Source organism: Pseudoliparis swirei, chromosome 13, assembly GCF_029220125.1.
Source record: "Pseudoliparis swirei isolate HS2019 ecotype Mariana Trench chromosome 13, NWPU_hadal_v1, whole genome shotgun sequence".
NCBI classification, from domain to species: Eukaryota; Metazoa; Chordata; class Actinopteri; order Perciformes; family Liparidae; genus Pseudoliparis; species Pseudoliparis swirei.
The window spans coordinates 18,045,854-18,058,388 of NC_079400.1; the positions used below are offsets into that span (position 1 = coordinate 18,045,854).

The 12,535-nt window shown below is 49.4% G+C and overlaps 2 protein-coding genes across 5 annotated transcripts in view; one reads left to right on the plus strand and one right to left on the minus strand.

The window, feature by feature from the left end:
• The window catches only part of cpped1 (calcineurin-like phosphoesterase domain containing 1), a 243,295-nt gene that overhangs the window by 68,788 nt on the left and 161,972 nt on the right, over positions 1–12,535 (minus strand). The gene's annotated exons all lie outside the window — the stretch shown is intronic.
• Positions 1–12,535, plus strand: part of snx29 (sorting nexin 29) — a 136,510-nt gene that overhangs the window by 25,129 nt on the left and 98,846 nt on the right. For all 4 annotated transcript variants that reach the window (XR_008833505.1, XR_008833506.1, XM_056429737.1 and 1 more), the window contains exon 14: positions 353–438. Coding sequence is in view for 2 of the 4 variants with exons in the window: in XM_056429737.1 (XP_056285712.1) it covers positions 353–438 (86 nt within the window). In the remaining 2 variants the exon portion in view is untranslated. The remainder of the gene's footprint in view (positions 1–352; positions 439–12,535) is intronic.

Genomic DNA, 12,535 nt, shown 5'->3' on the forward strand with positions numbered 1-12,535 from the left:
CATTCCACAGGTGACGAGACGTCACGGCAAGTTTCACACGGCGTCGCTCCGCTGTCACGAAACGGAGTAAACAACTTCCTGCTCCGGCTCCGTGCGGCTCTCGGGGGGGTCGTCGGACCAAAAATAAATAAATAACCTTTTGTCACTTTGTGCGCGACGCCGTCATCACCGCGACAACCAGGAGACGATTATTTATTTCTTCTAAGTCTGAATGTCGTCCGTCGTGAATCACTGTGAGGATATTTGACGTTAAAGTCACGCTCGAGAAGTCACGCTTTCAAAGGAATGCTTGCAATGTGAAGTAGTTACAGCCTCCTTATGCTGTGTGTGTGTGTGTGTGTGTGTGTTGCAGGGAGAATGAGGTCCTGAAGGTCCAGTTGAAGAAGTATGTGGGGGCGGTGCAGATGCTGAAGAGAGAGGGGAGCCAGGAAAATGATGGTAACACACACACACACACACACTCTGCATCATTATGACCTGATATTAGATCTCATTTCTGTGACCCAGTCCATCTATTTAGCTCTGCAACAGAATCGCTTGTAGACGAGAAGTGAGGTCATCGGTTTCCTGCTCATCCCCGATCAGTGGAGGTGTGTTTCTCAGGGGGCCGAGAAGAGCGACCTCCCTTTCCACGGCCTCAAAGCCCTTCTGGAGGGGGGGGGGATATGAGCTCCCGCTGTATCAAAGGCTAATGAAATGAACACGGCAGGTTATAGAGGGCCACGTAACGACTAATTGTATTTTGAAGGATAGAAGTGAGGGAGCCGTTATCTGTGCCACCCCGGAGGGTTGATGCGTGTTGGGAGTTTTCTTGTGTGTTTTTGGTTAAAGAGGTGACGGGCATATGTAGACCTTTGTAATGACAAGTTAACGATGTTCTTAAAGGGGTCACAAGAGCAGACTGTTTTGTGATATACGTCCTTTCGAAGAACGCAGCATGAATCCAGCTCGGATTCCTGTGATCCCGTTCTCTTTTGCTTTTTTAGGCGGAGGGAAAGAATTTGTTTATTACGATGGGATTTTTGTCGGAATTTCCACCAATTCATGAAACGTGGCAGGAAACAAGCAGACACACACACACACACACACACACACACACACACACACAGACACATGGCAAGTATGGTAGGTCAACATTGATGTTGTACTTTTGTGCTCTTTCCCGCCATATGTACATTTTTGACCCAATATCATGGTCAGGAACGGGATATCCAGGCATCCATGACATGTTGAAAGCTTAAAACATTATATCATCGGCGTAAAATGAAAGAGGGATGAAGGAGGAGCGAAGAGAGAGAGAGGAAAGGGTACGATGAAGATGACCCCCACGGACAGACCTGTGTAACGATGTCATGTTTAAAAGAAACACAATATTCACGTGTCATCCCTCTCGGCTGTCAAACATGGCCGCGGAGAGAGAAATGGTGACCCCCCCCCCCCTCACACACACACACACACACAAAGACACACATATTATCAGGAAATAGCCATCACCCGGCTCAACTTCACAGTCTGGGCAAACATGTTCTGGCTCTCCTCTAGTTTGTCTTTTGCCCTTTTCTTGTGTCGGCGCCAATCATTGCCTCCCCCTCTCATGTTGACTTTTCATCCCCCCCCCCCTCCATCAGTCGTACCCTTTCCCCTCTCTGTTTCCACCCCTCCTTCATCCTTCTTGTCTTTCCCCCTCCTCTCCTTTCCGCTCCCCTCATCCCGACAGCCGTAGTAATTCCTTCTCTCCGCCGCGGCGTCTAAATGATTTCATCCCTCGCCTCTGTCTTCTCCGCTAATGATGTGCCTCGTTCCATCACACTTTGATGTTGACTACCACAGCCTGCTGCTGGTGTGTGTGTGTGTGTGTGTTGGGAGTAGTTGAGGAGGAATAGTGTGTGAGCAGTTTAGAGGGAGTAAAGGGGGGGGGGGGGGAAGAAGACGAGGATGAATTTATACACAAGCGCTCCTTTTCCCCGTGCTGTCAGAACGCCTCCCCGTGTTCAGCGCGCCTCCTTTTTGAAACCGCCGCAGACGTGATCTCCGGAACGCTCCTCGGGCGCCGGCGGCCTCACAGAAGACAGGTTCTCCTTTCCCCCGTTTCAGGGGAGCGATAATTATTGAGAAGAAGTAGGCCGTGTGTGTGTGTGTGTGTGTGTGTGTTCCATGCTCGAATCCGTTAAGAAAAATCTGAACATATTCTGTATAATAGCAGATGAAACACTTTACATGTCACATTGGAGTAGCTCCAATTTGTGTCGCACCAAAGTGAGATGATAGGTGTGTGTGTGTGTGTCATTAAGAGCAACCATTAGCCCAACCCCAGAGTCGTGTTTCCTGTAAAGCAGAGTTGGCGTCTCCAGGGAGACGCGGAGCAGCACATGTAGAATAATCACACCGACACTGACCCAGTTCTACTCGCCTCCCGAGGCTCTCGAACGGCGTAATAAGTCTCAACAAGTTCATTATTTTTATTTTTTTTAAACATAAATGGGGGGGGGGGGGCTTGAAAGAGCAGAATTATTTATATATTTAATCCCTGTGGAGTGTGCTCTGCACACACAGGGTGTCCTTCATGCTGTAGGAGGTCGGGTCTCCACGGTGATGCATTCGGACGTTGATGGATTGCAAGTTAGTTTTTCACTTTGGTTTTAAATGTGTCATGTGACACGCCCCCGAAAGGCATCCAATCAAATGTCTGCAGCCGGTTTCCTGATTACCACCTCCAAGTGCTGCGGCTCTTGATGTTAGTAGGTCCACTTGATGTTATTATATCATATGATATTTTATCGTGCTTTAAAAAAAAAATTTAACAAGAAAGAAATTACTTCCAAAAAGCAAATAATAAATCAAATTTTTTGAGTAATAAATTAGGGACGAGGACATTGACTGGAGCCGTCTCGTCCTCAGTGGAAGCTCCTCGTCTCCTGGGACGGCAGGTTTCAAGACGGGGAGGTTTACGACCTGCTGTGCTTTATCTAAAAATAATAAAAGCTTGGCTTGCCAGTGGCGGGGTGGAGATCAGGAGTTCTTGACCTGTTAAGTACTGGCCGGGCTTCGCTGAGGCGATCGATGTCGGGTCAGAGGGCGGCTCGTCGAATTCCCTCTCCTCCATTTTCTCCTCCAGAGCTCTGATTCCTCTATTTCCTCTCATTTCTCTCCAACATGTCCATTATTCCTTAAGATGTCAAAGTGAAAGAGGTTCAGCTTCCTTTCATTCTCACGTTTGTCTTTCAAATGTATATCTATTTCTGATTTATACATGTGTGTAAAAATACATTTAAATGTAAGCCCATTACCCCCCCCCCCCCTCCCCCCACACACACACACACACACACACACACTTGTGTTTTCACTCCTGCACTCTTGATTAATTTGACGTTTTGCCCGTCACCGCGTGCGCGTCTAATTTTTTTACCATAAATAATAATAATAATAATAAATCCGCCGCCGCCGGGAGCTTATTCATCCCCGGTAAGGAAACGGATTACACGGCCGTTTAAAAGCCAATAAGCTTCCCTCGCTTCAGCCTCGGTCCCGCTTCCTCCGGCAGCCGGTGGCCTAATGAGTGAACGAGAGGCATTTGTCATCGCCGCCTGCCCCGATAGGAGTGTGTAACTTATTCATCACACACACACGTTTATTGTCACTGGTGTGTGTGTGTGTGTGTGTGTGTGTGTGTGTGTGTGTGTGTGTGTGTGTGTGTGTCGTTTTTGTTCATGTGCACACGCCTGCCTTGTGTATGCATAAAAGTTAGACGGTGTGTTAGCATGTTAATACAAACTTTACTTTTAATGTGTGTAGTGTCTCCTGTGGCTGTTAATCCAACAATATTGTGTGTGTGGTTGTGTTATATTATGAAGGTGGATTTTCATTAGTCGTCTACTAATGAGTAGCTGAGTGTGTTCGGGGGTTAGTGCGGGAAAAGCAGGTCACGGTGGCGAGAGGGGGTCATTATTAAGTTGATGTGCGTCGGCGTGTGTGTTGACAGGCCGCCTTCATGTACGCCGTCCGTGTTAATTGTCATTTTGCGGACGTGTGTGTGTGTGAGGCCTAAATTAAACCGTGGATTAGCGACTGCAGGTGGGTAGCAAACTGTTGTAACGGGTGTGTAAGTGGTTTGTGTTATGAGGTTATTTACGTCCCGGTGGGCTCGCTGTAAAAGAGCAAGTGATGAGTCATTCTCCGTGTGAACTGAAGTTAATTGTGCCCACACACACTCACACACACACACACGGATCACAACGGCTCGCATTGTTGAGGCTCTCGGGTCTGGCGGTCCAACAGATTGGGCATGTTTACCAGCTCAAAGGTGCGGGGGACTTTTGTGTCCTCATTCAGCAGAGGGTGGTCCGCGTGGCGGCGACGACTTCAACGCTCGCCGTTTATTTACCTGGCACAACGAGAGCTGTTGTTTGTCACCGCGCGTAGGACTCGTGCGGCTGCCGCGTCGTCGTGCCTTTTCTCCAAGGCGAGCGCAGCGGGGGGGGCGTGACGGATTCCAACACCTGGACGGGTCCGCGTTAATGAACATTTTAATCATCGCGCCTGCTGGGTGGCGTCTCTGGCGGCGGGGAGGCGGTCCCTCGTGATGCATCTTTTTTGGCTCTCGGGCAACCAGCGTGTCGCATTCGCCGCCTTTTTGTTGCACGGTTGCCTGCGACTGTACCGGCGTGTTTGAGCTTTAGTCACGGTGACGTGTCTTCTGTCTGTCGCTTCCTGACTGTTTTGAACCTGGAAAGCTTCAAGAAGCTCCAAGTGTTCCTGTGACACGTGTGTGACGTCCCCAGCTGCTGCATAACTGCACATTGTAAAGGCTGTTTGATCGGTTATGATGCGTCTGCTGCTCATTTCATTTGTTTAGAGATGCAATGTGACGTTGGACATCCACTTCCCTGGTGGGAATGGGCAGAATAAGTCGATGCCCACGAGAGAGCGCCATCTACAGCAGCGTGGAGACATAAACCAAACCCTTAATCGTGAAAGTGAGAAGTGTGTAATGGGATTAAAGTCCCTGTCCGGTTGTATTGATGTGCTAACATCAGGCCGTGTATCAGATGGCACAGGGTTGCCATGATAACAGGAGGTCGTGACTCCTCTCGCCGTCACAGATGGCCTCAGATCCTCCTCCAGCTGGTCCGCCGCCTCCCGGCTGACGACCTTCAGCCCAGACGACGACGACGACGGAGTCCGTTTCTGGACCGGAGCTCGCGGTGCGGGAACCTACAACCGGAATATCGAAAGCGTCGTCAAATTATTTGTTTTAAAGATGTGAAGTGAAAAAAAAAGCAACGATCTCTAACTTGTTTCTATGAACTCGTCTTCAAAAAGGATCAGCGGAGAGCCTCGAGAGGGACGGAGGGGTTCTCACGCGTTCGGCCCGGCTGAGGCGTTGTGTGCAACATTTGAGCGCCGGTCAATTTTAGGAGCCTGGTTCTAATATTTGTGCTCGCTCAATCATCTTGAAGCTTTGAAATGGAGAGGCGTCTCTCTCCGAGACTGGATTAAGTAAAGATTAAGTAAAGGTTACGAGTCTAAAGAGAGAGGGAATGGGAGAAGGGGGGGGGGGCTGCATTATTCTGGAGAATCGCCTCTTCTCTTGCAATTTGGGGTCAAGTGTCTTGTCCACGTCTCCTCTTCCTACTCCCTTCTTCATCCCCACTCCCTCGCCTGCCTCCCCAACCCTACAGGAACTAACTGGTACTGCGTTCGCAGACGCCAGGCGAGCCGCTCATTTACTGCATGAGCGCTCATGCCGCTCGCTATGTTTGGACCGGGCCGTAGCGAGACCTCGTTGGGGACCGATGAGCAACATGGCGGCCTCTCGTCACGCCGGCTGTTGTTTGACTTTGACACGTACTTTTTTTCTTCCCGCTGCAGTGGCGCGTGGTGGAGCTGTGCGGGTGGGTGTGACTGTCACCAAGTTCAGAAAGAGAGTTTGTGTGTGTGTGTGTGTGTCACTTGTTTAAAGGAGGGCGGTTTTTAATTACAACAGCAGCTGTATGTCAGACACCTGCGGCAGATTTCCACTCCGCCTCTCACAGTTGTTGCAATGCACTCTGGGTAGGAGGCCGGGGTCTTACGAGCCTACTCTGTTAGCAGTGACGTCATCGGCCGGGTTGGACGGAGGGGGATATTAATCGGAGCTGGTCGGCGCCCTGTGGCAGCCGACCTACGCGGCGGCGTCCCACACACGCAGCCGATAATGAAGCCGTAGCAGCATCTGTCTTCGTTGCCCTTTCCTCTGATGTTGGTGTTGTCTTCTCATGCCTGAAAAAACAATTGGGTTGAACCCGAGCACCTACGGCATCCAGCGTGAAGTTATTTTTCTCACCGTCTTCTTTTTTTTTTTGGATCTAGAAGAAGCGGCGTATTGTCACTTTGTCGCTCGAGTTCAACAGCGCCGTAACAGAGTTTCAATTTCGTGCAACACAAACCGGGATCCTCCGGTGAATTCAGAATGAACTGAAGCAGATGTTGCCCAGATTACAAACCGTACGGTTTGGATGAATTGGTTTGCACGTGGAAGGTAATTGTGATGCTCGACACAGCAGTTGAATTCCTTTCATGTTAAATGTTTCTTTCTCTTTCATTTCCACAATTTTGTGGAAAATATTGGGTAAACATCTTCAAACACTTTATTCTCCTCGTCCGCGTCTATTCCTGCCGACGCTCTGGTTAATTCCCTCAAAGCGGACGTACAATGTGATCGGTTGTCTGTCAGTTTGACAGATCGTGACGCATCTCGCCTCATGATCAATTTAAACACTGTCAAATGTGTAAGTGGTTTGTGTTATGAGGTTATTTACGTCCCGGTGGGCTCGCTGTAAAAGAGCAAGTGATGAGTCATTCTCCGTGTGAACTGAAGTTAATTGTGCCCACACACACACACACACACACGCACACGCGCGGATCGGGTCTGGCGGTCCAACAGATTGGGCATGTTTACCAGCTCAAAGGTGCGGGGGACTTTTGTGTCCTCATTCAGCAGAGGGTGGTCCGCGTGGCGGCGACGACTTCAACGCTCGCCGTTTATTTACCCGGGTAACGAGAGCTGTTGTTTGTCACCGCGTGAGACTCGTCTGCGGCTGCAGCGTCGCGCCTTTTCTCCAAGGCGGCGCAGCGGTAATGTGTGATTCGAAGGCGTGACGATCAACACCTGGACGGGTCGCGTTAATGAACATTTTAATCATCGCGCCTGCTGGGTGGCGTCTCTGGAGGCGGGGAGGCGGTCCCTCGTGATGCATCTTTTTTGGCTCTCGGGCAACCAGCGTGTAATATTACGCCGCCTTTTGTTGCACGGTTGCCTGCGACTGTACCGGCGTGTTTGAGCTTTAGTCACGGTGACGTGTCTTCTGTCTGTCGCTTCCTGACTGTTTTGAACCTGGAAAGCTTCAAGAAGCTCCAAGTGTTCCTGTGACACGTGTGTGACGTCCCCAGCTGCTGCATAACTGCACATTGTAACGGCTGTTTGATCGGTTATGATGCGTCTGCTGCTCATTTCATTTGTTTAGAGATGCAATGTGACGTTGGACATCCACTTCCCTGGTGGAATGGGCAGAATAAGTCGATGCCCGCGAGCGCCATCTACAGCAGCGTGGAGACATAAACCAAACCCTTAATCGTGAAAGTGAAGTGTGTAATGGGATTAAAGTCCCTGTCCGGTTGTATTGATGTGCTAACGCATCAGGCCGTGTATCAGATGGCACAGGGTTGCCATGATAACAGGAGGTCGTGACTCCTCTCGCCGTCACAGATGGCCTCAGATCCTCCTCCAGCTGGTCCGCCGCCTCCCGGCCCCGACCTTCAGCCCAGACGACGACGACGGAGTCGTTCCTGAACGGAGCTCTTCCTTGATGCGAGAACACAACGAATATCGAAAGCGTCGTCAAATTATTTGTTTTAAAGATGTGAAGTGAAAAAAAAAGCAACGATCTCTTACTTGTTTCTATGAACTCGTCTTCAAAAAGGATCAGCGGAGAGCCTTGAGAGGGACGGAGGGGTTCTCACGCGTTCGGCCCGGCTGAGGCGTTGTGTGCAACATTTGAGCGCCGGTCAATTTTAGGAGCCTGGTTCTAATATTTGTGCTCGCTCAATCGTCTTGAAGCTTTGAAATGGAGAGAGGCGTCTCTCTCCGAGACTGGATTAAGTAAAGATTAAGTAAAGGTTACGAGTCTAAAGAGAGAGGGAATGGGAGAAGGGGGGGGGGCTGCATTATTCTGGAGAATCGCCTCTTCTCTTGCAATTTGGGGTCAAGTGTCTTGTCCACGTCTCCTCTTCCTACTCCCTTCTTCATCCCCACTCCCTCGCCTGCCTCCCAACCCTACAGGAACTAACTGGTACTCTGCGTTCGCGCCAGAGCGAGCATTTACTGCATGAGCGCTCATGCCGCTGCTATGTTTGGACGGGCCGTACGAAGACCTCGTTGAGGGACCGATGAGCAACATAAGCTGGCCTCTCGTCACGCCCGGCTGTTGTTTGACTTTGACACGTATTTTTTTCTTCCCGCTGCAGTGGCGCGTGGTGGAGCTGTCTTGGTGGGTGTGACTGTCACAAGTTCAGAAAGAGAGTTTGTGTGTGTGTGTGTGTGTGTCACTTGTTTAAAGGAGGGCGGTTTTAATTACAACAGCAGCTGTATGTCAGGCACCTGCGAGAATTTTTCCACTCCGCGGCACGGGTGCCCTCCTCTCACAGTTGTTGCAATGCACTCTGGGTAGGAGGTCGGGTCTTCTGAGCCTACTCTGTTAGCAGTGACGTCATCGGCGGGTTGGACGGAGGGGATATGTCGGGATACATTGAGCTGGTCGGCGCCTGTGGCAGCCGACCACTGTGGCGCCCCGCGCACGAGCCGATAATGAAGCCGTAGCAGCATCTGTCTTCGTTGCCCTTTCCTCTGATGATGGTGTTGTCTTCTCATGCCTGAAAAAACAATTGGGTTGAACCCGAGCACCTACGGCATCCAGCGCGAAGTTATTTTTCTCACCGTCTTCTTTTTTTTTTTGGATCTAGAAGAAGCGGCGTATTGTCACTTTGTCGCTCTGTTAAGAGAGACGACGTACGTGAACCGAATTCTGTCGCCTCGGGTGAGAGACGGAAAGAAAAAGGCACGCCGCAGTCTTCTCGGGTAGGGGAAACCGGGGAGGAGAGGAGCGGGAGAGGGAGAGGGGAACGGGCGAGAGGGGAGAGGAGAGGGGAAAGGTTTGAGGTGCGGAGGGCTCACACCGCGAGCAGCTCACACCGGTACTTTATTGAGGTGGGAAATAATCGTGCTCTAATGACAGACCTGTAGATAACTGTCGTAGAGCCCGTCGGCGGCCCAGGCGCGCCGATCACAGCTGTAGCGACTAACCTGTCGCACTGGAGAGGACACGGGTCCACACGGGTCACGATGCCCTGTCCCTCTCTTCTGACGAACGGCCCCGGTCACGGTCTCCGCGCCGTGCGCTTCGAGGGGGAGAGGGAAACTCGGCGAGGCGAAGACCGAGTTAAGGGGAGAGGAGGCGGAGATCAGTAACTCCTCTATATGATTCCGCGATCGTTCGGGCCTGATGAATGTGGTGCACATAGACAGTGGTAGCTGTTATTCTCGCACGCAGCACCCGGATGATGTCAGATCGATCTCCTCGGAGAGAAATGCTGGGTATTCAATTATCTAGTCTCCTCCCAAACACGCTCAGTGCGAGGCTCTTAGAACAGCTGGCGGGACACTTATTAATATTCTTATTCTTAGGACAAACTCCGCGACGAGGACTCGAGTGTTACGAGTCCCTCTCTTGGTCCCAGAGCCAACCACGGCTCGGCCGAGGCGAGGAGTCTACCAGCTGCAGCGATTTCTCTCGTCCGTACAAAATGTCAGTGGAGAGTGTGAGGGCTCAGAATGGTCCCTGGGGACTGAGGTCAGTAGGGGTAGCCGTGCAGACTCACCTCGGAGGCTGCGGGGGTCCGCTCGGGTCTCCTTCCGTCTCCTCGGGTGGGTCGACGGGTGAAGAAATAGGACTTACAAAAAAAGTAGGTCCACGAACCGAATGTAAAGTTTAAGACTGCAAGGCAGCCAAGTATTTTATTCAAAAAAGGAAGAAAGAAATAAACAAAGTACAATTATAAGTCAGTTCCCTCTCGGAAGCCTGACGCTAAATCACACCAACTAAAAAACCCTTTTTTCTGACCTCTCAAAAAACTCCCCCAAAGACCCTCAAAAAACCTCTAAAAACTCTCCTTTTCTTCAGCCTGTCCGTCACCTTTATACCCTCGGCTCCTCCCACTTTTACCGGATATTCGTCCCCCTCTTTGGGGTGTTGATGGGGGGTTCATCCCCCCCCCCCCCTCTCTTCCTGAGAGGTTCTGGGGAGACTCTCTGTCCCACATCAAAGAGGGGAACTGGTGTCTCCTCCTGTCCCTGGGTACTTAGGGTCTCCACTCTATGATCCTTTCAGACTTGGTGAGACTTCCCGGTGCCAGTGACATCATATCACTCTAACCGGGGGTCAGGATCGGAACATATTGGGAGACATATATCACATTATCATATCAATGACCATTGATCTACAGGCAGGTTAACACACATGAATCCAGGTCTTCATTTGAATATCACCAGAGGTGCCATTGTCCTGTCGTGTCTAGCCTGTTGTAAACGCCTCCTCTGACCTCTCAGGCTCTTATCCTCCACTCTATGATCCTTTCAGACCTGGTCAGACTTCCCGGTGCCAGTGACATCTACTGCACTCTAACCGGGGGTCAGGATACGGGACATACTGGGAGACATATATCACATTATCCTATCAATGACCATTGATCTACAGGCAGGTTAACACACATGAATCCAGGCATTTGAATATCACAAGAAGTGCCATCCCGTCTGGTCTTGCTCTCGCTAATCCCAGAAAAATTCGCATTTATTTGTCCCACTTCTAACACCCTCTCTTGTGAATTTTGATAAACCAAGCCCCTTTAATATTTCAATTACTTTTATGCAAATGGTACTTAATCTGTTTCTCTTATTATCAGTTATCTGTGTTAACCCGACTACTCCTCACACCCTCTCTCGGATTAGCCACAGATACTTAACATCAAAACCTGAATTATGCTTCAACCAAAACCCCTACATGTACATAAAAACCCAAAATACAACATAAACCATTGAAAACCTTGAAATCAGTAACATAAAATGAATACCTCAATACAAGTCATATCACTTTTTTTTTTTTTTTTTTTTTTTTTCCCATGTTACTCACGCTCAATCACCTTGGTACTCCTCCATTGTCCCAGTGTCTCTTCCGCATCATTGTCACCATATAATCCACATAGTCCAGAAATCAGGACCGCCAAATGTCTATGAGTTATGATTACCCATCAAGTCCAATATTCCGTTCGTAGACCAACTGTCCTGACCCGCTGTGCAATGTACAGCCGGGTCTTCTTCTTCGAACCCTCTGCACCGGGTGCAATTGAGTTCCTTCGGGGGAACCCTCTGTACGATAACCACAATTGAGTCCCCGGTCGAACAGTTCAGTTCGAAAAGGTCAGCACCGGGACGTGTCTGCCCCGGTCCTGCTTGTAGAAAAACAATGTGGGTGGAGCCCACACTGTCGTTGTGTTGACCTTGGTTGTCAACCTCGGGCCCCCTTTATGAAGCCTCATACTGCTCGATCTCTGCTGCTCCTCTGCGGTCCTGGTAGTGCCACGTCCGTCGTCTCTGCTTCCAAGAGGCAGGTCAGCTCGGGGGATTCTCGAAACGCCGTTGGCCTTGGTGGGAGTTGTGACAGTCTGTCTTGATCCCCAGGTAGAGGTCGGAACGTCACTGCATGCGCTGCTCGGTCTTCAGGAAGACGGATCACTGGTTCTGGTCACAGGATGCACCTGCAGGGCTTCTCTCTCGATCTTTCAGATCCAGGCTTCGCTGTGTGGATGACGCGAACAGACCTGGACCTGCTTGACATTGGGATTCATGGTGCTCCCATTCTGGGCGGAGGGTTTGAACTTGTCAAAGTACCGATGGGTGATGTGAGGTTAAAACAACAAACACAAAAGCTAATAATAAAGAATATATCAAAGAAAAACAGAAAGCTAGTTATAGAAACCTTCTGTTGGACTAATTAATGCCTGTTTTTTTTTTTTTTTTTTTTTTTTTTTAAACATAAAATAGAAACAATCGTAAAAAATTAAAATATAAAAAATTAAAATAATAAAAAATATTAAAATATTAAAAATTAAAATAAAAAAAAAATTAAAATATAAAAAATTAAAATTAAACATTTAAACAGTCAGGGCCCTGTTAAGGCCAGGTTTGGCGCGAACAAATGATTCTGTACGCGACTTTCAATTCACGGTGCTCTCCTATTAGATAGCCGCGCCAGCATCAATGATTTACTGAAATTCTATTAAACGACTTAACGTGGAATGTGACGGAAAAACTAACAAAAAGAAAAATATAGCGGGACATGCACTGGTTCAAAAGTAAACTCCCCCCAGGTGACAAGGTCATCCTGTGAGAGAAACAAAAAAGTCAACAGGTCGCCCGTCCCCAAAATTCAAAACATAAGAGTTACCC